The following is a 25,990-nucleotide window of genomic DNA, read 5'->3' as shown; positions in this document are numbered from 1 at the left end:
TAGTCTTTAGTTGACTAGGTTGTTTTTTGTTGTTTTTTCTTTTTTGTTTTTCATACCTGTTTTGTAGTGGCGTGGTGGTTTTTTTTGCTACTCTGTTGTTTATTTATTTTTTTCAATTCTTTGTTTGTTCTGCTTATTTTTTATCTCTTTTCTGTGCTTTGGCCTTAGTAATGGAAAGTTTTATAGTTTACTTCAAAAAAAAAAATTGCATAAATGCATACATATATGTATAATTTTAGAGTGGGATCATTGATTAACCTGAGCTTGATCCAGGCTTGAGTCCAACCCAAGTGCATCAAATTAAAATACGGGTTGGGCTCAGGTTGGGATGATTGGACTTGACCCTACACTTGGTCTAGGCTTCGGCCTTAAGCCCAAATCTTAAGGTTGGGCTTAGTTGACTATAAACACAGCCCAACCCACTAGACTTGCACCCCTAGTTGTATGATCTTGTATTAGGGGTGCAAATGGACCAGATCATGGTCTGAATCTGATCCTATTTTTGTAAGATTCAAACCCTCCAGGTCAAATTTTTGGATCAAATTGGATGATCCAAATGAAAATCAGATCGAATTTGGATCACCCCTAACCGATTTGATCCAACCTATATATTATATTGTATTTTTGTAATATATTTATTTATATTGCATCTTGCCATCTTTGTAATTTTTTTTATAATAAAAGGCATGTATATATACATCATGGTTTTCAAAACTAGACTGGACTGGACGATCAGACTGGAAAAACTGGGAATCGGTCACCCTAGAATCATCTTTTTGGACAAAAATCATTGATTTGGTCAGCAAATCGCTGACCCAGGCGGTCGAACCGTTCGAACTGTCTAACAGCTTTTGAGCATTTATTGTTATTATTATTATTATTATTATTATTATTATTATTATTATTATTATTATTATTATTATTATTTCTTTTGTTAGAATGAGTTATCTATTCGGTTCGAACAATTAGACCGTTTAACCTAGGAACCGTATCTGAATGTCTGGTTCAATTTTAAAACCCTTGATATGCATGATGAAAATACTTGTATTTTTTTGTTTTTTATATAAATTGTTATACTTTTTCTTTTAATAATTTATTATTTTTTTCAGAAATTAAATTGGATAGGATTAGATTCGGATATCTCCGACATCCTTAACATATTTTCCGTTTGCATTCCTTATCTTGTATCATTGTATGTCATCATCCGGTCATCCCCTCTACCCTACCCTAGAGTGAGAGTGTATTACCCTAAATTGGGGCCTGTATCTTTCTGAAATTTGGGGTGATTCTTGTTTTAATAGCTTCTTACAAATATTTTATTTATAGTTGGCCTGCCCCACTTAAAATTCTAATTGTAGCTTATATCGATCGTGTTTGCCAAGCATCAAACGACAGCTATTATTGGTGTACCTTGCTGCTTGGTCTACGTTATTATACTTCCACTCTTAAGTCTTTGACTCTTGATTCTTGTCCCCTATTCCTCTCCAGTTTCCAGCTGCTCAAAAACAAATAGCCGTACTACTAATCCTGTATTGAATATCTGGATATAGTGATCAGATTTAACTGATTATTGACCAGTTTAACTCTTCTGCTTACTTCTGTTTCTCTTCGTTGATTAATGGAGTGAGGTGAGTGGTGAGACTCATGTTATTTGTTTCTTGACTTTTCCTGGAACTTCATCCCCACACAAGTCCTTATTGTTCCTTTTTCTTGCAGTATAAGTGCCACTTCAGAATATTACTACCTTTTAAATTTAAATCATGTACACTGGCAGAAAATCCGACATTGTGCTTTACAATCTTGCATAGAGTTGTCTCTCTCTCCTCTCTGCGTATTCTTGTGTTTTTATTTTTATTATTATTTTTTTTAATTTTCTGTGGAAGCTTAAGAGGGAAAAGAAGGAAAGGAAAGAGAGGAAATATGGGTTCCGGAACAAGCACCTTCGTAATCAGATGGATCAACTTCCTCACCATGGTAACCTTTTCTTATCTTCCCTTTCCTGTTTGTTTTTTTTTCTCCCTTTTTGCTTTACTTTCTTCCTTTCTCTTCTTCATCTTAAAGTGAAAACTCTGTTGTATTACCTGCTGGAACCTTCGTCAAGCTCCTTTGTTTCTTTCATCTTCTTCGAGTATCGTTTCCAACTATCTCCTTAATGGGTTTTGTTTCTTTTGCCATTTCTTTCTTAGCCTTTTTATTCCAATTATTGTTTTATTTGATTTTCTCTCATTTGCGTTTATTTTAGTGTCTCATGTTAATGCTATCTGCTTCTTTCATTTTATATTTGAGTATTAATTTAGTTTTTTGACATATTGATGATTTGCTGCTAATATGCAACTGTGTGGCTGTTCTTCATTTTATAGTTTTGTAAAATGAAATGTTTTTCTATCCTTTTTTTGATTGGATTTTCCCCTCCTTATTCTAGTTCAAGACTTTCCTGTGAGTTATTCTTTATCCCGTTACAAAAAAGAACAAAAAATGCGCTTCTCTTTACGTGCTATTAAAATGAAAATACAGAAAAGCGCATCACAGTCCTTTGATTTTAAGAAGGTTGATGTTCTCTCCATGTGTTTCCTGTGCAGCTAATTGCAGTAGCTGTCATTTGTTTTGGGGTGTGGATGAATACTCACCAAGACGGCTGCCGAAAGTCACTCGCTTTCCCTGTTCTAGGTCTTGGCGGCCTCATTCTTCTCATGTAGGCTATCCATCTCTGATTTTCTTTGGAGCACTCCCCTCCCAACAGAGGGGGAAAAACGCATGAACATTTATCTATATTAAAGTGAACAACGCTTTCTTTCCTTTTCAGATCTTTAATTGGGTTTATGGGCGCATTGAAGAATATCTCCATATTGCTCTGGATTGTATCCTTGAATTAGTTTCTTCATCTCTTTTCATTCTAAGCTCCTTACCTTTCATTTCTTTTTTTTTTTTTTTCTTTTATAATATTTTCTCGGGACTTGACCTTTACTCTGTGCTTCCAGTATCTAGTGATGTTATGCCTGATCTTAGTGGGAATTCTGGTATTCACAGTACTAGCGTAAGTATTGCCAATGCAAAAGCTGAAGTGGTATTCACAGTACTTAATCCAATATCTTCTTCAGTTTCCTGTTTTAAAAGTTATTATTTTGAAAATAGGGATTGAGGTTTCTTTGTATATCCTCTCCTGGAAGTGCAATATGTTCTTTTTTAGCAACAAAATTATTTTCTTTCTTTGGCCTAGTAAAGAACTTGATACAAAACTAATTATACAGAATTCTTTTTATATGAAAAATCCAAAAGAAGTTATATTGCTAAATAAACATCGTTTTTTCTTGAAAATGTTTTTGCTCCATTATAAACCAGATTAGTTAACAAAATAATAAAAAATATTGTTTGAGTTCCTGTTTATATATCCGAGTTTGTATTACTATGGATGCTCCATGAAATTCTCGAAAGTTTCTTTCTTTGACTCAACAACATTAGAACCATGGTAATTAAGGATCTGTAAAAAATGGACTATTTGGCAGAGCTCAATGTTCCATCTTAACTTTTTCCAACCTCCACTCCAAATACCCATTATCTCCCATTAATATAAAAGGTTATTTCCCAATGTTTGTCACAGCTATATGGGGTCTTGGGAGGGGTAGACTGGATACAGCCCTAACCTCTGGCATTTTTTGCACAAAGTGGCTGCTCTCAGACTCGAACCCCTGTTTTCACATTTGCCAGCCCGAGATTTTTCCGCTACACCAAGTAATGACCCCTACTATCTCCCATTAATATAAAATGGCACTTATGTTATAGCCAAACAGGTTAAGGTCTTTTCTAATATCAGTTTCTTTGCTGGTTTAAATTGAAGATTATTATTTTTTTAGTTTACCAAAATTCTGCAATCTTGTATAAGACTTATGTAATTAGAGCTCAGCTTCTGAACTACTTTTCCTTTAAGTTTAATCAAGATTTTACTTATATGGAAATGAAGACTTACCCTTACCATTTAACCTTTTTCTGTTTGTTGATCCTTCTATAAAGAGTGTAATCAATAGATCTTCAAGGATGAGTTCTATCATATTGAGAAATTAATAAAGAGGATGGAAACCTTCTGTTTTTGTGGTGAAATTCAATCCTTATGGAATATGGAACAATACATTTTGCCATGTTTCAAGATTGTTGACAGAACTTTGTTTTTAATTGTACAATTTGTACTTATAATGTATAGTTTTTGTACAGCTGACTGTCATTCTCATGGAACATCTATATTTCTATTGTTTGTATATTGTAACGGTCTTTTCCCTTTTGTACAATAAATTATCTGCTGCCATCCCAATGGAAGGCCTAGTTAAATTGGTCTTCCTCAATGTTGAAATAAAAAGGATCTTCAAGTCCCTGAAACTGTACTTAGATTCAAATCTCTCATGTTGATATGGTAATTCCAGGGTCCAGGATGCTATATTGTCTAATTCTGAAACACATATCTTCGTTGTTGCAATTCCATGTTGCTACTTAAGGGACTGTTTGATCACAGCTGAAGTAGCTGAACTGAATGGCTTATTGTTTTGTCTTTTAGTGAATAAGTTATTAAGGAGATTGTGGGCTCCTCTTAATGGCTGAAGCTGAAGTGGGTTGATTACTACACCTTTGAATGTTTTATTATCTATTTTTTTTTTATCTACTACAGGACAAAGCAATAAGTCATTCAGTTCAGCCATTTCAGCCTCCACCAACAACCCCTAACACTTAAATACATATATTGTGTACTGTAAGATTTGACTGCGGCAAGATAGTTAAAGATTTTGTGTGTGTGTGTATATATATATATATATTGGACAAAAACTATCAATGATTAGGGCTGCAATTGGATGGGCCCGACCTAGGTCCAGGCTGACCCAGCCTGAGCTTTTGCTAGGGTTTCTTGAATTTTTGGGCTTTGGGTTGGGCCTGAAAGCTTGGGTTTTACCAAAAACTTGGATTGGAATTAGGTTGAGGCCTCGTGTAGCCTGAGCCTACCTAACCTTCCATAATATATTTATCCATGCATGTATGCATATTGTGTATTTATGATATGTATATATGTATATACATTATGTATTTAAACTATTATTTGCATTATCTAGCATATTTACAATATGTACATGATTAACCCAGCCTCACTATCATGCACAAACATGTACACGCATATTATATATGTTTCGTTTTTTCAACTACATATATGTATGCATGTATTCATAGAATATATGTGCATTATGTAATGGCATTGTACTTTTTTTATTTCTTATTTATAAATTTGATTGTATAACCCACATAAAAGTAAACGTGCAAAAACATGACAAGAAACCTTCCAAACCTGAGCCACCTGCCCAGGCCTGGACAAAACCGAGCCCAGTCTGAGTTGTATTGGGTTTAACTTGGTTGGCTTTGGGTTGGCAAACTTGGGATTTGACCTCAGGTTGGAACAGGCCTGCGCCTGAGGTCTAGATTTTTGAGTTCCCTGGTTGGTCAAGTTGGTCCTAAACCTGACCCAACCAGATCAAGTTGTATCACTATCAATGATGCATTTCATTTCAGGGTATGCTGCATGAATAAATGCTAAAATCTGATTCTCTTGTGCTTATAGGTTCATTGTAACAAATAATGGATCTGGTCATTCCAAAGCTGGTATTCGGTAAGAGTACATGCCATTTCATATGACCATAAAGTTAAAGGTTGAGCGTTATAATTCCTTTATAATTAGACTAGAACCCTTGCTGTATTATGTATTCCAACATTATAATGAAGTTCTAGACAAAAAAAGGGGGAAGAATAAATTAATAGTGAAGGGGGCATAGCCTATGTTAAAATAAAAATAAGAAAAAGAAGAAAAGAGATGAGTAACCCCCTCCAGAAAAAGAAAAAGTACAATAAAGACTTGCAACTTAGTAGGTTTGCCATGAGTAAAGCCAGACCATGTTTTGAATTGAATACTGTATTCATATTATTCATTGGGTACACATCAGTTATGGGCAAGGCACCATAAATAAATGCAAGGCATTCAGTAATTCGACCAACCTTCTTTTGTCTGATTATCTGTTCAGGTACAAGGAGTATCAACTTCAAGATTACAGTTCTTGGTTTTTGAAAGAAGTAAGACATTTTTCTTGATATTAGCAATCTGAAGAATTGATGCTTGCATGCAAAATCTTATCTAGTTTAATATCCTGCATTGTGGTTCTGTTTGTAGTTGAATAACACACGGAACTGGGAGCAATTGAAGACCTGTCTTGTGAAATCTGAAGACTGTAATAATCTCTCCAAGAAATATAAGGTCACTGTTCCAATGTGGTTTCTTCTTCCAAGTCTTTTTCTTTTTGTTAACCGTCTCCAATTCAATATCCAACATTAATATGCCTTGTTCCATTTTCACATTTTGGTAACTTCCGTGCAGACTCTTAAACAGTACAAAATGGCAAAACTCACCCCTATTGAGGCTGGTTGTTGTCGACCACCATCTGAGTATGAATCTTGCATATTCCTAAATGCCTGAGTTGGTGTTTAGATAAACTTTCTCCATTAGTTTACCATTTACCATGTTTGTGGTAAATGTATGTTTACCACATATGAATGGCAGTGCTCTGGTTGAATTTCTTATTACACTTTTCAGGTGTGGCTACCCTGCTGTAAATGCTTCATATTATGACTTGAGTTTTCATCCGGTTAGTTCTAACAATGACTGCAAACTCTACAAAAACTCCCGAGCCATAAGGTGTTACAGTTGTGATTCTTGCAAGTAAGAAGGGGAAAAGGAATTGCGATTTTTTTTCTTATTTTTGTGTAGTATTTCACTCAATTATGAGTTTTTCTTCAATGATCATTTTAGGGCTGGAGTTGCGCAATACATGAAAACTGAATGGAGAGTGGTTGCGATCTTTAATGTGATTCTGTTTGTTGTCTTGGTAAGGACTTGGTACCTTTAGTTTTTTCATAGAAGTAGAGTCATAAGAAAAAAGTCTTAACAATCCAAAATAAATTATTAACATTTAAAACTTTATAGTTTCAGATGGGTCAAACTGATTTGAGTCCCCTTGCTTAATGACTGGAACTACCATCATGCCATCAATAAATTTCATGTTGAAATGCATTCAACTCGTGAAAAACTGCTGGCTTTAGATTAAGGGTTAGACATGTTATAGGGAGAATAAGAAAGTTAGAGGGTTACAGAATATCCAATCACCTTTTAAAATTGAGTACAGAAATTTATATTTTCTCCATCTAGCTATCATTATTTTAAAAGGTAACGTGTTGTATTATTGCTATCAGAAAGTGAGAATACAATAGTTAGCCCTGTAAAATACTAATACTGTGCATGGGACCGAATCCATTCTGTTAGCAAGATATTAACAAGAAAACAAAACTCCCTGTGTGGATAACCAAGAACATAACTTTCCTTTGATTTTTCCCAAAACATCCTGCTCACTGGTACTTCTTTGCTCAAGGATCTGGACATTTCTCTCAGCCCAAACACACCCAAAATCCACTGCAGGCAACAAATCTCAGACCATCTTTCGCCTCCTAGTTAATCTCCCAAGCTACCAGCTTAGCAGGAATGACTTTATATCTTTACTGTTTTCTCCATGTATCATGATCTTCTCATCGGGATGACATGGTGATCTAGGATTATCCAAAACAACTTGTAACTGCTTTAAGCCATGGCAAACGCATAGGGACATTCAAATAAGACATAATTCCCATATTACATTGACATCTATCACTAAAATGGTTTTAAGTTATAACTTCATCGAAACACATTGGATTTGTAAAAAACTTGGTCTCGACTCTTGATGGATAGGTAACATATAATGATGATAAAATCATATTAAATGGACCAGGTTTTGACACCTGAAAATTTTACTAAAAGAAAAAATGCCGAAATTGCATCTTCAATTTTTCAAAATTTCTAAAAATTCTATAATAAGACTCTACAGACCATCTTTTCCTTTTAAGATGATTAGTCCTATTCCTAAAACACAGATAAATCGGAAAATGGCTACTAAAAGACTCACCATTGATTAAAATAAAAAACATCCAAAAAATATGAAATTGCCACCAGTTGAAGAATTGGAAAAAATTGATTTTTTTCTTCATGGTTTCTTTCCTTTTCTTTTATACTGCATTACATGGTAAGAAGTGTCCATTCATATGTTCAGTTTTGTCAGACCCAGACTAGAATTGTTGGTTAAACCGTCAAGTCTGTGACCTAGTCCCAAAACTAGTTTCTGAAATCATGCTACCAGATGCTAACTTTACCATTATAACCCCAACACTTGCCATGGCCTAACGTCAATACACAACCATCCTACCTATAACTTGTTGTAGAATTGTATCATCCTGTCTTCGTTATTTTTCATAATATTCACATTTTTTCTTTGAGTCGGTCAAGCAATCAGTCCAAACAGTTAAACCGTTAAGACTTGTGATCCTCCAGTCTCGGCAATTGAATTGCCAATACATATGGTTTCTCTTGACTTGTAGTATTGATCACTGACATTTCTTTTGTTCTATGTTATTAGTCAATGATCTACTTTGTGGGATGCTGTGCAAGAAGAAATGCTGCCAGGAGTTGTTCGTCCAAAGTTTGAAAAGAACTGCTCTCCCAATACGTCACTCGCGAGGAAATTAAGACTCATTTCCCAATATTCATGGATTATTCCATGCATTCACAAAGATGAAGGCAACGGGTAATGAGAAATGTACAATGTTGGCATTCCTTTGGGTCTGCAGTTGTGGATTTTTTTTTTTCCCTACAGGCAGTGAAAGCATAATTCTGAGTTTGTTGCTTTCATATTAGGGTGTTGTCATCATCCAAAGCCTTATCTCAATTTCATGGGGTTGGTTACATGAATCCTATTTCGCCATTTCATTCTGTTCAAAGCCATATTCATTGTAGGGTGTGTGCAATGACGGGAATATTAATCCATCAATGGACCTAGAAAGTGCAGCTCCTGTGGTTCTGTGTCAAATTATACCGATTTTAAGAATTAATCAACCCTAGAAAGCTGGAATAAAATGATGCACATACTGGGCTGGGCCAGTATGGAACCCACATCTTGTGTAAGGAACACTAAGATATTCACTTGTACTATCTTGCCCAGCCAAGGTTCAAAATATCGATATGCCAGTAGGGGCGTATTGGGAGAATCGATATCTTGTTTTTTTACTTTCTTTTATTTTTTTTTCCGAAACTAGTTAGGGGGGCTGGTTTAGGGCTCTTCCACCCCCTGAACCGATCAGACCCTCGATACATCCACTGTAGAGACGTATCAGAAGGGTCTCGGAATGATACGGGTTGATACTTTGAACCTCGTGCTCAGCCCAGTGTTTGTCTCCTGCCAATTTGGATTTGGACTCCTGAAACCACACCCAATCCAAAAACTAACCTCTATAGCTGATCTGATTCATGTTAGACCTCGTAATATCCACATCTTACAGACTTTAGTTGTTCTGGTCCAGGGGTGCTCATGGCTTGGTTAAAAACCAAACCGGTATCACCTATTTTCCATTACTTACAACCGAAACTGAACCGAAATAAGTGGTTAATTCTAGTTGGTTCACTGGTTAACTGCTCTTTGGTTTTTCAATTTTTTTTTATATTGTAATTTTCATTCAAAAAAAATCTTCCCCTTCCAAAATAGTAAAGAAAGGATTTCTATAGCCTAATAACCGAAAAAAAAAAAAAACTCATCTATCAAAACAAAAACAACCAATCCACCATTAAACGATTATCCTGGATCAAGAATACAAGATAGCCTATACATCTAATGTCTATATCCATTAACCAATCAACCTGTACATCCATATCCCCTTCCAAAAGTAGCAAAAACAATCTAACCTGTACATCCATTTCCCCTTCCAAAAATAGCAAAAAACAATCTAACCTGTACATCCATTTCCCCTTCCAAAAATAGCAAAAACAATCTAACCTGTACATCCATTTCCCCTTCCAAAACAGCGAAAACAATTAACCTGTACATCCATTAACTAATCCAGCCAAAACCAATAAATCTATCCGTTAACCACCATTAACCATCATTAACTATTAAACAATCAACCTGAATCAAGATAATTTCTACATCTATCATAAAAAAAAAAAAATCAACCTATACATCTAATAAGCAATATCCACCCAAAACCAATGATCTTGCAAATCTGTTAAGGAATTAACCAATCCATTAACCATTAAACAATCAATCTATACATGATACATCTATTATTAAAAAAAACCAACCTTTACATCTATTCTCTCTCTCTCTCTCTCTCTCTCTCTATATATATATATATATATATATATCCATTAACCAATCTAACTCAAAACCAATAAACCTACATATTCATTAATCGATTCACTTGTACATTTAATAATAAACCAATATCATGAAAGTTGTAACCAATAAACCTAGTGGTAACCGTTCAACTTGTATCATAAAATTGGCAACCACTAACCAATAAACCAATCAATCTATATTATGATAAACTAATCAATCTTTAATTGCCATAAAATAAATGTTGTAAAAGTTCAACATCATCCATGGTATTATTAAAATAACATAATACAAAAGTTTAAGTCCTACATCAGCCTTCAACAAGAGTCCATTCAACAAAAGTTATTTCGATTTCTTGATTCTTGACGTCAACACTCAATCATCAATATTAACAAAATGATCTTTCTCAGTGATAGATGATATCCATACAAAATAGATTAAGACAAATGTAAATTAACATTACTATAATGAAATAAACATGAACAAAAAAAAAATAGAAAACATAAAACTTAATTTTGTATTTTCAAGTTCATCTAAACTCTCCTCTATATGAACATAGATAACCATGTGATTTTTGTAACCAATCTTGTCCACAAATGCTAGCTTACACCATTTTTAGAGTTAAAGAACTACGAAATGAATCAAGCACGTGGCTTCTAGTTCCAAAAGTTATCTCGGATGCAATTATAGATATGAGTATAACTAATAAATCCTGAGTCAACAAAATAAAGCACTTGATATCTACAGAAATTAATTTTCCACCAACTCAATATTTTAAATAATTTATTTATTTTCGGATCTTCACATTCCTTCCCTAATTATCTATAAAATTCTATTTTGTTATTTACACATTGGCTTGCCTTTTGCTTTTTATATAGTGTATTCATAAAATCAACATCTTTCACACTATCAACTTCCATTTCATTTGTGTTTTGAGATTGATTAGTTGATTGAGCATTATGAAATGATTGGGTTGAACTATAAAACTTAAACATGGAAACCAAAACTTGTTTCACCTTATCTTTCAACATTTGAGCATTACCAACATCATATGATTCACTAATAACCCAATCCATGTATTCCAATTTATATTAAGAATTATCACAATGAGCAACATGATATTGATATTATTCACATTTTCCCAATACTTTTCAAAATTTTTATCTTGGAAGATATAAAATTAACACTAAAATCATCATTACTATACCTTCTATAAAATAACAATCCTAATACTATAATTTTTTTTTCACATATACATTTCTAATGGCATAAGGTGAGCAAGATAATTTTAATGCAGTTCTATAGAAAATTAAAAAAAAAAAAGGCAACAAAGCCGGGCCTATTCCTAATCATCATTAGGCAAACCTTATTTTTAGAATTAGTAAGATCCTTTACATACTATCAATACTTTTCAACAAATTAAATACCTTCTAGAATTTTAAAACATATTCCAATATCAAGTAAGTAGAGTTTTCTCTAGTTTCAACATCTAGATAAACAAGACTCTACTCACTATCTTTTCTTTTTCTACACAATCCTTAAACCTTTGCGATCATATTGGAGAAAACCTTGCATTATTTTACTGTATAATGAATCCTAAAAATAAAAGCATCCAATTATAACAATCCCTCTCTTACAATTAGACTCAAAATATGTGCACCACATCTCGTATCTAAGAACTCACTCTTTAAGACACTTCCCTTCAAATTATTGAATCTCCTTTTCTACATATTGAATCCATATATCATTTGAGTTTGCATTATCTATTGTTATAGTGAAAACCCTTTTAATGCCCTAATCAAACAAGTATATCCAATAGCTTTGCCAAACATTTCTCTTGAATGTTTCAAAATTGGACAAAAATTATAATTTTTTAAAATTATAATTTTGACATGATGTCCATGTATTGGTAGTAAGGCAGACCCTCGATGGAAAATTTTTAAAATACTTCTTCAATTTCCTCTTCTCCCTATAGAGATAATAATAATCCCTAATTACAGCGTGGTGTGAAGAAACTATAAATCATGGTTGTGTCATGCCACAAAAGCCATGAAATCCCTCCCATTCCACATGCTTAAAGGGCAATTCATCTAAAATAACCATCATAGTAAATGCCTTTATACAATTTTCTTGGTCAAACTTGTAAGGTACAAGTGATAGTGTGTGGTGCTCTCTTTTTTGCATTTTAATATGAAGACTCCAAGGTTTTTTTTTTGTCTCTTGTCCACATTAAGAGGATACTCCTTACATTTAAACAAATGATTAATCAAACTAGTACCACCTATAGTAGGACAAACTAAGTCCTTACCACAATAGTTACACAATACTATTTTCTTTTCTTTTTTTTTTTTGGTACATCGAAAAAAGGCTCTAACAAAGGTGATGTGTAGAGCTGCCCTAAAGATCTGAAAGTTTGATTCTGTTACACATTGCTCTTTGATCACTTTTAACCTTACAATCCATCCTAGTGAAGGTGATCCCACACCCAAGTTTTTTACTTAGAAGTAGAAGAGATGCTAATCTTTGAATTAATCTCTAGAATAAGTGGATTTGACGAGTTATCAACATTACTTGGAGGTATAGGAGAAAGGTTTGTGCTTGTACCATTAAGTAGATGATAGATACTTTGACTATGCCATTGTATTATTATCACCCATACTTGACATCTAATGAATAAAAAGTTGTATGTTTAATTAAAAATAATAATCAAGTGTTATCAATGAACCAATCAATCTCACACCCTATTCCCTATATAATTGCAAAAAAAAAAAATCTGAAATTCATAATCACATTAATGGTATTAAAGCTTTAAACTATATAATAGAGTGATAAACATTTGCAAAAATTTAAAATAACCACAACATTGAACTCAGTCCTTGAAAAATTTGAAAGATAAAAGAATCAAAGAAGACAATATATCATTATTAATTTTATTTATATCAAATAAAAAATAAAACACAATATTTTTTAAAATGAAATGCAAAACCTTAAAGTTGGAGACTTGAATTGAGAAGTCTCAAAGCCTAAAGTTTTAAATGATAGAATCTCATAGCTGAAATCTTAAAATAAAATGCTATGTGCCATGATTGAAGCTCTATGGAATGAATGGTCTATGAACTGAAATAATGGCAATGGCAAGACGGGTTGCTTGTAGTTTTCATTTTGAGATTTCCTTCTATTGATCCTAATTGGATTGCCTTGACCCATCAAACACTAATAAGAACAAGAAAACTCTAATTGTTGACAAAGAAGATAAGAAAATTAGATAGTTAAGAGTTGAAACCTTAATATCAATTGGCAAGAAGAGAAGAAGCTAAAAGGTATTGTAGCTATAGCTTTTTACAAGAAAATGTATCAATCAATCTATCTATCTAACTATAAACTAAGGTGGATATAAGGTTTTTTCCTCTACTTGTAACCCATGTAGTTGGGACGAGGCTTGAGTTGAGAGAATTGAAGAAAGATGGAAAACTCAAATAAGCTAATGAAAAAAATCCAAATCCTGGAATTCTATACAAAAGGTAAAGTTAAATGAACTAACTAAAAGGATCAAGGTCTTAAAGTTAAATTGAAAGAAAAGAACCAAGGTCATCAAGTATTGTTTACAATTATTTTCAATTGGTTAGAGGTACTGTCAATGACAAAAAACAAAATCAATTCAATAATAAAAAAAAGGTGGAAAGAATTATTAGATGCAAACCCTTTAAATAGGATAACAATAAGTAAGGGAAATAGAAGTTTTAAAAGAATCAAAACTTACAAAAATTTATCAATAAAACTTCTTTCTATTGATCAATTGCTCATCACTATATTGAGCTCTGATAAAATACAGTCTGGAAATAATATCAACTACTTGAAATTTAAAACAACAAAATATTTCCTACTTATATGAAAACACATCTGTTTACAAAAGTTTGGCGGAGCAATAACTGCTACTATGATGATTAGATGGCAAGGGAAGATTAAACCATCAGTCATAGCCTCATAGGATTGTTTTTACTTTATTTTTATCTAATAACATACTAGAAAAAACATATTATAAAAGAAACTCCTTCAAAAGAGAAGGGTCTGGGGCAATGGATTGGACTAACCCACATAATAGCTAGGTGAACAAGAATACAATAGTAGTCTAAGTTCATTTAGCATTTAAGACACAATTTCTATTGATTTCTTCTAAAATCTTTACTCCATCTGACTACATTTGGAGAACCCACTTCAATCAAGGGAAGTGAGGATCTTAATTCTTGTTTCTTTTTATTTTCAGTTATAGAAAAACAACCCAATAAAAGGGGGAAAACAACAAAAAATCAAAGAAAAGATGGGCAAGTGGGTTCTCTCTAATATAGTACTATAGCCATTAGATCAAGCAAGTCCAAAAATAGTTAGATCATTAGTTGAATAGTTGTTACCGACAAATAAAGTAATGACTGTGATTCATGAGGCGGCGCAAGCAAGTGCAAAAGTAGAGGAGCCTTCAACTTCAACCAAGTCTATAATACTAATACAGAGGTGGTAGTGGTTTAGGAGTCTGAGTTCCTTCTTGGCTTCTTTCTTGTGCGACTAAATGAAAGTCTATAATGGATTGAATTGTTTGATGAATCGGAGAATGCCAAAATGAAGATTAGAGAGAGTGAGAGAAAGGCATTCTTCTTTCTTCAATGACCAGGTGAAGTTCACTCTTTGGTTTAGACTTAGAGAGATTAGAGAGATGAGAAATTGAGAGATACAGCACACGATAGTACCAGGAGGGAGAACATTGGACAGCGGAGTACTAGAGGCTATGGTTCTTCTTCTTCATTGTTTGTTCACTATTCAACACTTCAGTTTTCGACTGTAGTTTGCACTGTGTAGAGGCTAGAGAGAGATGGGAGTTAAGAGGAGCTAGGGTTTCAAAACTTTGAAGTAAAAGGGAAAAGGGTGGTCAATGTTCAACTTAGGATTTTTGGGAGAGGAAGGTTTAAAATTGTAAAAATTTAAAAGTTGAAAACTTGTTTTAAATATACCGGTTCAATTTAGTTAACCGCTGTTTTTTAATTGAAAACCAAACCTCAACGTTAACCAAAATTTTTTATTTTGTTTCCTCGGTTCAATTTGGCTTTTTCAGTTTTTCAATTTTTGATGAGCACCCCTACCCCTAGTTCGGGAATTCATGGCCTAGTTCAAGTCCAAAATTTTGAAAAGGCCTTCCCATTTGACCATTGGGCTTCCCGTTGAAAACCCAACTTGAGAAGTATTGATGTCGAGTGAGTTTTATTCTTAGTTGAGTTCAATCTATTGTATAATGAGGAGAGTAATCAAAATTGGGTACCTTGTGTACATTTGCAGAACATATACACAATAATTGGACACCATTTTTAACCTAAAAACTTAAGCTATTAGGCTGTGAGTCATCTTTGTATACAAGTCTTTTGCTTTTCTTATTGGAAAAATCTATGACAGGAATGACATGATACCAGAAATGATTTGATCAATCAAAACTCTGGTGAATTTTAAGGAAAACCCACTTGATTTAATTTGTTACCACTTTTATGATGCTGATTGATTCGTTATAAGCTTTTCTGGCATCATAGTGCAACCCTTTCTTATTTCTTTCCAATGTTAGGTTCTGCACTATGCATCTGAACAATTTTCTCCTCGTGTGAATCTCTCCCATATCAAATATGAGAGTACATTCCCATGAGTGGAAAGCATCATGTGAGATCAATTGCTCTTGTCAACTATTTATCTATAGGGAAGCCAACAAAGTTATGGGAGTCATCGCATGCATCCATCATACTTGTGTCCAACCTGTTTGGGTTATGGTTGATCTAGCCCTGCGTGCCACATGATGGCTTTCATGGCTATTTTATTTCTTCGGCCACGTCGACACCACATAGGATGGATAAGCGCGACCAAGAAGAGGAGCCTCGTATGGATAAGGAGGACAACTCTATCGGGGATTAAGATTTATCCGAAGACCTCAGCGAATAACCTCATCCCGACAACACCAAAAGCCTCATCCGAATCGAATATGGATATTCGGCTATAAATAGGTAACCTTCGCTCAAGGTAAGGGACTTTTGACTCCTCAGACTCCATACTGTTACTCTACTTTTGCTCAGACCGACATTATTCTCAACTGCTCGGCCCGACCACCCGTCTCTCATATCATTGACTTGAGTGTCAAAGTGCCTATCCGGAGAACAACTCCTCGGGCCTCTAATCTCTTTCTTGGTTTCGGATTTTGTTATGCGACTTCATCCTTCCACCTCGGCTTCATCATGATTATCTAACTACAATTTTGATTCTGAACACTTCGGATCAAACAACATCACAAACAAAGGACCAAACCTTTGGTTTCGACATCATACATAAGAATTATATACAAAAGTTGGACACTAACTTTAAGACTTAACCCAAAATCTTAAACCGTTAGGTTGTTGACCAATCTTTATATATTAAGTCCCATGCCTTTTTTGTTTTTCAATTCCTTTCCAATGTGGGATTTTACAATGTATGTGCATCCTAACACAACCATAGTTGTAGATCTATGTACCAAAATTTGAAGTTAAAGAGTTTCAGGTTGAAAATAAAAGTATAACACTAATAAAAATTTGTTTAATTTATATTTGAATCATTTTTGTATTTATATTTTCAATAAATGTTGCTGGATTGGATCTTAATTGAACCAATTGGAGTTGTTACAAATTTTTTCCAATATGAAGGGATACACTAATTAAGATCCAATATCTAATTTGAGTAGATTCTGGTCAGATTGACTGAATGAATGACATCGTAGGAGATGAACATATTGTTGCAATTCCAAGATGTGAGTTTGGGCCAAGATGAGAGTAGCATATACATCTTCTGACTTACTCTCTATTGCAACCTTACATCTGCACTTCCTGAGAATCCTCAAAAAAGTAAATATTCAACTTGAAGCCATATTTCCCAACCGAGCTTATAATTGGTGAGAATCAAAGTGAGAGATCAGCATATGGGACAACACATCTATCCCCAATGTAAATAGATAGTGCCCTACCATAAGAAAATTCAACATTTTAGCATATTTTCCCAAGTCGGGAAGGGATTTGTAACAATTCTAGCAGTCTAGAGATTATTGCCATATTAGCCTTTAGAACAACTTAGATCCATAAGGCAGATGGTTTAGTCAAGAATTTCCAACAAAACTTCACTATTAAAGTTAAGGTCCGTTTGATTTGTAGTCGGAATCAGAATCGAAATCGAAATCCTCCGGCATTAGAATCGGAATGATCCATTCCCATAGTTTGTTTGGTTCAGATAGGAGTGAGAATGAGAATTAAAATAAGCAGGAATGAGATTTCATTCCTAATGAGGGCGAATTTGGCCCTCCAATGACATTATGACACCTGGCACCTCATGACATTTAGGTGCAGCTCGCCATCATGTAGCCTGGCACCTTACAGGCAGCTCACCACTAGGCAGCTCGTCATCATGTAGCCTGGCATCTTACAGGCAACTTGCCACTAGGCAGCTCGCCATCATGTAGCCTGGCACCTTACAGGCAGCTCACCACTAGGCAGCTCGTCATCATGTAGCCTGGCATCTTACAGGCAACTTGCCACTAGGCAGCTCGCCATCATGTAGCCTAGCACCTTACAGACAGCTCGCCATCATGTAGCCTGACACCTTATAGGTAACTCGCCACTAGGTAGCTCGCCATCATGTAGCTTGGCACCTTATAGACAGCTCACCACTAGGCAGTTCGCCATCATGTAGCCTAACACCTTACAGGCAGCTCGCCATCATATAGCTTGGCACCTTACAGACAGCTCGCCACTAGGCAGTTCGCCATCATATAGCCTGACACCTTACAAACAGCTCGCCACTAGGCAGCTCGCCATCATGTAGCCTGGCACCTTACAGGCAGCTCGCCATTAGACCTGTTCATGGGCCGGGTGGCCCGACGGGCCAGCCCGGCCCGGCCCAACCCCCGGACGGGCTTGAACAGGCTTTTTGGCCCGCGGGCTTAACCTCGGGCCAAAAAGCCTGACCCGCATAAAATTCGAGCTGGGCTCAGGCTTTGCCAAAATAGCCCGACCCGAGCCCAACCCGGCCCGACCTATAGTTAAACCTAAGTAAACCTAGCCCGGCCTATAGTTAAACCTAAGTAAAAACCCTATGTGATGTCCATTTGAATAAATTTTTTGATTTGAGAAGGTTGTTGATTCACTTGTAGGCCCATTGTTCATTTAAATAGGGGAAAAAAACATCTGAATTAAAATAGATAATGTCTATCTGAATAGGGAAAAATTCGAATTTCTTTTATTAGGTCGGACTTCGGGCTTTTTATCAGGGCCGGGCTCAGGCCCAAGTTGTAGGCCTGTTGGTCGGGCCGGGCTCGAGCTCAAGCCTAACATTTTTCTGTTAATAATGAGTCAAAGCCCGGCCCAAACCTGGCCCGACTCGACCAATGAACAGGTCTATTCGCCATCATGTAGCCTGACACCTTACAGGCAGTTCACCACTAGGCAGCTCGCCATCATGTAGCCTGGCACCTTACAGACAGATCGCCACTAGGCAACTCGCCATCATGTAGCTTGGCACCTTACAGGCAGCTCACCATCATGTAGCCTAGCACCTTACAGGCAACTCGCCACTAGGCAGCTCGCCATCATATAGCCTGGCACCTAACAGACAACTCGCCATCATGTAGCCTGGCACCTTACAGACAGCTCGCCACTAGGCAGCTTGCCATCATGTAGCCTGGCACCTTACAGACAGCCCGACACTTCACAGGCAGCTTGCCATCATGTAGCCTGACACCTTACAGACAAATCGGCACTTCACAGGCAGTTCACCACTAGGCAACTCGACACTTACAGATAGCTCGCCACTGCATGACAACCCTGAGGAGCTCACCACCGTACCCCGCATTTTACGGGATTGTGACTTGTAACGACTATATTAGCTCACCCACTCCCCGATTTAGGCAAAAATGGGCAACCTTACCGGTTGATGGCTTTATCCCCACCTAACACGAAAATAGGTCTCATCACAGCGGGAATCCAGGAACTGCTCCACCAAACCCACGAAGACTCCAGTATATAAAGGCCTCACCCCTTGAGGGGCGAAGGAGGGGAGGAGGTGGTAATCTCTACTCTCTCTCTAGCTCTCTCATTCTCTAATATCATTTTCAGCTCACAACTAAGTGCTGACTTAGCCATCGGAGTGACCTCGCCAGGTAAACACCCCTAGGTTCTCTGATTCACTTCTTGCAGGTTCCTCGGTTTCCGCCGTCTACAAAGATGAGCAGATCATCTCCTGCAGGGAGGATGAGTTCCTCAGTTCCCGCCATCTACAAAGATGAGCATATCATTTCCTACAGGGAAGATGGGTTCCTCAGTTCCTGCCGTCTACAAAGATGAGCAGATCATTTCCTGTAGGGAGCAACTGGGTTGTGCTACACTAGGGAGCTCCACTTCAGCCTCTGAGTCACCGGCCACTTGGGAGCAGACGAAATGATGAGGTACTTAACCAAAAAAAAATGATACGTGACCAGAAATCGTTACATCAATTCCCAAGGTAGGGGCAAGGAATGGCCACTCCCTCAAATGGGGAAATGCCATTCCAACAGAAATGAGAATGAGATTCCAATTCCTCCCAACCAAACAGTTGGAATCGGAATAGCGCCCGTTCCAATTCCGATTCTAGATCCCTATTCCTGCAAACCAAATGGATTTTGGTGGTATGCGTTATAAAAACCCAAACCATCTATCTTAGGATATAGCAATGAATCCCAATATTTTAGGTCAAATGCTACCATCACAACCACCGCACCAAAATTCATGACAAATTGAATTGGTCGAAGAACATACATATTTAGGAATAGTAAGTGAATGTGCATAGTGGGCACACTTTCAAGAGTAGATTTAATTAGGATTAATCACCCCACTTGCATTGAGAAAGGGTTTTAGTCTTTCACCTGGTGAGTTTGTTGCACACCTTTGCAACAAGAGATTTTCAAGTGAATATCTTAGACCACTAATTAGAGGTGTTTGTTATTGGTTGTTTGGTATGGTTTTCTAAATTTTAGAAACCAGTCCAAACCATAAACCATATTAAACCGAATTATTAAGATATATTTATTAATGTATATACATATGTTTAAACATATGTATGTATTCATTAAACATTTTATATATTATTGCTGTTTGTTTCAATTTTTAACTTGTATATTGATGCTCGAGGAGTTGCGTATGTTAGAGAAAGTGTGAATGTAGTTTATATAATAATAATAGGTGACACTTGTTAACATTTTAGTTTGACATTTGAATTATATTTGTTATTTATGTAGGTATGCATATTATTTGGTCTTTCTAATTGGGTTAAACCCAATGAAATGGCCTAAACCATATTAGAAATTGGACAATGGTTTGATTTCTATAGTAAAATGGTTTGATTTGGTATGAGAATATCTCAAACTGTAATTTACTGATTTGGTTTGAGATTTTCTCCAAACTGAACCAAACCAGACTATGAACACCCCTACTACAGATAGAAGAATGTACCACTCAAATATATCTCCTTGGGATTCATGACTTTTACGCCCAAATAATTAGATAACTAATGTCTAGTTTTCAGGTATGTATTTTACTGAAATGGACAATAGATTTATGATAATTTACTTCTTGTCCAAACCATTTCTAGACAAGATCCAATTATTGTTTATAGATGATTTACTATTATTTGGACCAATTATCTTTTTGGGTCCTAGTTAAATAGTGGTTTTTATGAGTTGTATGGGCTAACCACGATTACTAATAAAATCATGAACCAATGAGCATTTGGGTTTTTTGTTCAGTCTTAGTCTTACGACATTACAATATTAGTATACAATAAAGGGGTTTTTACCGTTCAGACCACCCTTAAAAATCTTAACTCCACTGTACAGGTGGAATGAATCCTGACCATGAACCGATGTTAAACTCACGGGCAGATGCGGTTTATAAAGGGGACTACTTGTAGACTAGGAGAGGGCTTTAATTTCAAATTTCTGAGGAGAAGTGCAGTCTATATTATCCCCATAATTAATAAAAGTACTAAGTTTTTTTGGTAAAAAAGACCAAAGGATTTTATTACGTTGGATATTCAAAATGGACATCAAGAACTCAAAATAAAAGTATTTAGATCAAATATGGGTTTTGTTATAAAAGGTGAAAGGAAGAGGCTGAGATTTTTCCTCACCATTATATTTTCACACTCTAGTTAAGCCAATATATTATATTATGTCAATGGGTTCAGCTATGATATATTATGTGTTTGGTTCTGTTTATGTTAATTGGGTGGGCGTTTATCAAAAAAACGTTTATCTGATAAACACCCACTTTAAATGTTTTTCTTTTTGTTGTTTTGTTAAGCTTATTTTGGGTTAAACGCCACTTTACAATTCAGCAACAATAAACCTTTTTCCATTTCATGCTGTTTGGTGGCACGTTTCAAGAAACAGCCATATGGATGATTCAGTGTGACACTTTCATTGTGGTGTATAGGATGCATTACATGTGCTTGAATTTGAAGACCGATTTTCAGATCCAACAGTTAATATATGATATAATCTACATCCAACGGTGGATATATGACACTTCCACTTTGTCTCTCTCTCTCTCTTTGTTACCTATAAGGGAATGATGGCTATTATTGCTATTCAAAAGAAAACTGAGCAAAACAACACGGAATTGTTTTACATTTCTGAAATGTAAAGTTGCTAATATCTCTCTTCTTTCCAACATTTTATCGGATCACATTTTTTTTTTCTTTTGAATAACAAAGATACCATTGGCAAGGTAGATCAATTTGGACTTGGCTTGGGGACTAGCTAGAGAAACTGGGAAAGTAGTAGTCCAGGTGAGTTCTTGGCTTGAAGGAGATCCGGCCGGTCTCAGACTAAGAACAATTAAGCATTGTCTTTGTTCTTTAACAACCATCCCCTATCTGAACAATTAAACACTGCCTAGTGGGGAGTTCTTCATTGATTCATCGATCAGGCAAAGGGTCGTCCAGATTCGATCCTTTGCTGAAATGAATCTGGTATGGCCATGTCTGAGGAAGCCCATATATCTCTAAGCTCTAAAGCCTGCCGTACCGTGCACTGGACAGTCTGGACTTGAGCTTAGAGAAATGGTTCTTCACTCTTCAGTCTTACCCCATGTACCCAAGTTCCAGCTAGTTAATTAGAAACTGGCAAAGCAAAACTGATACTTTGGAAACTGGAGCCGGCATGACCCAATGTGTTTTTCCATTTCAATCTTGAAGATAACTACCATGAACTCAAAGATGTTCATTGGATACTGTATTTGCGAAGCATAGCACAAGCATAATAATGGACGAAAATAGAAAATAACCCTAGATCTCATAGATTAAAACATACCCTCTGTTTTGCCTTTGATTGTTGTAGATACGAGAAATTCTCTCCCTGGGATCAAAGAAAACAGAGAGAAAAATCAGAGACCTTGCTGAAGGTTAGGGAAAACCAAATGTTAGGAGAAAACAGAGACCTTCCCGGCATCAACTACTCCTCCCTCTGGCGAAGGCTCCTCTCTCCAATCGTCGCTAGGGTGTTTTTCTCTACGGGCGGTGAAGATTCCTTTCTCTGGTTTGTGCTTTAAGACTTAGGTCATCGATGAGAGAAACAAAACATATTGGGATGGTAGATTCGGGTTGCACTGGATCAAAACTTAAGTGCGCCATTTCAGCCGACACGTAGGATCCATGTCAACACAATGTTTCATGAAACACACAGCCGTTGGAGGAAGTGAGAAATTCTCACTTCCCCTAACGACTAATTTCACGAAAATCTATAAAAATAAACGCTGAAACATTTTTTTGTGTTTTTTTAATAAATGCGTGTACCAAACAGTGGTTTTGAAGCCAATAAACGTTTATTGTGCCAAATGCTAATATGGCTTTGAGGTGGCACCGTTTTTTCAATAAACGTAAATGGAACCGAACATCCCCATAATCAATTAGTATCATGAAAGGGGTAATCGAATCTTGTTTCTTTCCCCATATGAATAAGGGTGCCAATTGACCATTTTTGGATTGGACCCCATCCAGTCCAAAATCAATTTGGACGGATTGGATAGACCAACAAGACATATTGGATTGGATCAATCCAATCCAAAATATTTGTTAAATTGGATCGGACCTAATCCATTCGTAACAAATTTATATTGGATTAAGTTGGATTAAGCCAATATCTAGTCCATTGATATAAGATAAGAATGTATGTGTTAATGAACGGAATTTGGATTGAGACCAATCTAAAGCAAAATGAATTTAAATTGAACAGTCCAAACATTAAATTGAACCCGTCAAAATTAGTCCAAAACATACATTGGGTTAAATTAAACCTATTACATTTATAATGGAATCACATTGCACTGGATTAGATGTTGGACAGTTTTGTATGCCCTTAGCTTCAATCAGAATGATGTATTTTATGAGTTTATTGTAAATGAATAAAAGTGCATATTTGATTCATGTTCCCTTGGTATGTTTCTGTGTAATACCCTTAAACTGGACACTTAATGAGATTCGTATTAGTTTAGAATGTTCACAGCTAGTGGGTCGGTCTGGGGAGACCTGTCCTGGTAAGGCTGACACTGTTGTGCCACCAAGTCAGTTGGGGTGGCCTGTCTCAGCTGCTAGGGTGAGACCCTAGGCACATACAGTGTAGGATTAATTGAATCTTTGAACTGGACCAGATTTCTAGTATTGTCCTGGACCTTGGAGATTAATGGGCAAAATTGGAAAGTTACACCCGACCCCTAGACTTGATTATGATACTGCACTAGGTGTCGGATTGAGCTGTCTTTGATGTACCAATCAGTGAGATCCTTAGCAGGGGTCAAAACCTGGGTATGTTGGGACAGTCTGAGAATTCATCTGAGTGGGTGATCATACTGACAGGATCAGCCCCTTTGTCGGACAAAGGTAATGATTGGAGATGCGCTCTCACTGATGGAAACCAAGATTGCCGGCAGCCGATTTTAATCATTGAGATTTGTTTTGCAAAATATATTTTATATGAGATATAAAAGTATATATATTATGGTTTCTAAAATGTTTGCAAAAGGTTTTAATTCCCGGGATCCATATAAGTAGAGAGTGCAACACTGTTCCTTGCAACCGAGGGAGAGGTCCTCTCTTGTTGGGCAGTGTTTGATCATTATGGGCTGAGAGGTTAAGTGTAAGACCATTGAGGATAATACGTGATGGGCTAATCTTGCATCTGCCCACAGTCCCTGGGTGTTACAAGGTGGCTTGGCCCAGGAAGCACTTAGGGTAAGTGTTGGGCCCATAGAGCCCATTTGATGGATTTTAGGGGGTGCACTGTCCATAACAGTGTATTCGGCCAGGCCTTGTAACAAAGGCTGGGCCGAACCCATGTGGCTGATGTGTAGATCAATGCTTGGGTCCCACGCCATACAAGGAAGCCCAACTAGATATCAGTTAGGAAAGTTAAGTGAGCACATAAGCTTAATGGGCCTAAAGCCCATTTCGAATTAGACTTATTTAATAAGTTAAATATGGGCAAATTCTGAGATGGATCAGCAGATAGGATAGGGTTAAGACCCTATCCACTCAGAGAGTCCAGATCTGAATATGCTTCAGATCTAAAAACCTCCTAATGAGATTAGGAGAAGGTTGATCTAATCTGCAGATAAGATAAGGGTTTATCCTTATCACCTAAAGAAAGGTCTGATCCAAATATGATTTGGATCAGCAGCTCTCAATTGGATTAGGAGCTAATCTTTTAGGGTTACAAAAGCAGGGTAGAATCACATAATCAAATCCTCTTCAGAGCTGAAAATCAGAGAAGAAAGATTTCTGCAATCCCTGCAAAGATCTTTCTTGCTGCCTCCTTCTTGCAGCCGCCAGACATCCAGTTCGATCTCCAGTTGTGGGAGAAGTCAAGATTCGATTTTGACATCAGTTCTTTGAGAAAGAATTGATAGGAAGCTGTGCTCACGTGCCATCCTGTTGTTTCTTGTGAAGGACAGAATTCTTGGAGAAGAATACTGCTGATTCTGCTCCATCCTACACTGCGCCATCTTCAGTGGGAGCAGTCTTTGGATCCTTCCTTGGGCGTGAACACCTTCATTGGGAGATACTTTTTCTCCATATCAGGTATAATCCTCTCCTACTCCCTTTGGTTCAGATCTGGTTCAATTTATGGTTCAAGATTGATCATTGAAAATATGATTTTCTAAATAGGGAATGTGATTCCCAGTTAAAAGGGAGAGAAAAATTTTTGAAATTCGCCCCTTTATTCCGCAAGATTTGGACGTCCATACGATTAATCTCTCATCCCTTCATTAGATTAGACCAAATTCAATCCAATTTACAACCTTGCATATCATACAAACACATTAATATCGAGCCCGATTTGCACTTGCCATGGATCTCATATCCGAGGCGCACATTCAAAACATCTCTCTTATTTGTATATTATTATATATGTGAAATATTCTTAATACATGTTGGATGTGGCTGTAATATCACTATTAAGAGAGCTTTATGAATTGCAAATCCCAATTCATTAATGTCATAGGGTTCGGATCTGCTGACAGCAAGGCCACGGGCATCCTACCACACGTCACTAAACATTGGCTGTAATTTCAAAAACCGATATTCCCGATGTATAATTGGATGCGTGTGCCCAGCAGCAATGTGATGTGATCAGCATATCCGAACTT

At 36.3% G+C, this 25,990-nt stretch overlaps 1 protein-coding gene across 3 annotated transcripts; it reads left to right on the top strand.

The window, feature by feature from the left end:
- The first annotated feature begins 1,435 nt into the window (after positions 1 to 1,435).
- LOC104608741 (tetraspanin-10-like) lies at positions 1,436 to 8,952 on the top strand. 3 transcript variants are annotated; one of them, XM_010274819.3, is made up of 12 exons: positions 1,436 to 1,628; positions 1,717 to 1,974; positions 2,580 to 2,692; positions 2,804 to 2,858; positions 2,979 to 3,034; positions 5,591 to 5,638; positions 6,048 to 6,096; positions 6,194 to 6,277; positions 6,398 to 6,465; positions 6,614 to 6,739; positions 6,830 to 6,905; positions 8,520 to 8,952. In XM_010274819.3, the coding sequence occupies exons 2-12, from the start codon at positions 1,921 to 1,923 to the stop codon at positions 8,586 to 8,588; spliced, it is 798 nt and encodes a 265-aa protein (XP_010273121.1). In that variant the 5' UTR covers positions 1,436 to 1,628; positions 1,717 to 1,920; the 3' UTR covers positions 8,589 to 8,952. The 3 variants fall into 3 exon arrangements, with proteins under 3 accessions (XP_010273121.1, XP_010273122.1, XP_088746434.1); XM_010274820.3 differs by having other exon boundaries at positions 1,488 to 1,628; positions 1,884 to 1,974; XM_088890308.1 differs by having other exon boundaries at positions 1,494 to 1,623; positions 1,884 to 1,974.
- The last annotated feature ends 17,038 nt before the right edge of the window (positions 8,953 to 25,990 follow it).

This window comes from Nelumbo nucifera, chromosome 6 (genome assembly GCF_055504915.1).
Source record: "Nelumbo nucifera cultivar China Antique chromosome 6, China Antique-T2T, whole genome shotgun sequence".
NCBI classification, from domain to species: domain Eukaryota; kingdom Viridiplantae; phylum Streptophyta; class Magnoliopsida; order Proteales; family Nelumbonaceae; genus Nelumbo; species Nelumbo nucifera.
The sequence above is the reverse complement of the archived record's forward strand: the minus strand, read 5'-3'. Positions and strand labels throughout refer to the sequence as shown.

Excerpts from the sequence above, each read along its gene's own strand:
- LOC104608741 (XM_088890308.1), top strand. Across the intron at positions 1,975-2,579 it reads GGATCAACTTCCTCACCATG|CTAATTGCAGTAGCTGTCAT; the intron begins GTAACCTTTTCT and ends TTTCCTGTGCAG. Across the intron at positions 6,906-8,519 it reads TGATTCTGTTTGTTGTCTTG|TCAATGATCTACTTTGTGGG; the intron begins GTAAGGACTTGG and ends CTATGTTATTAG.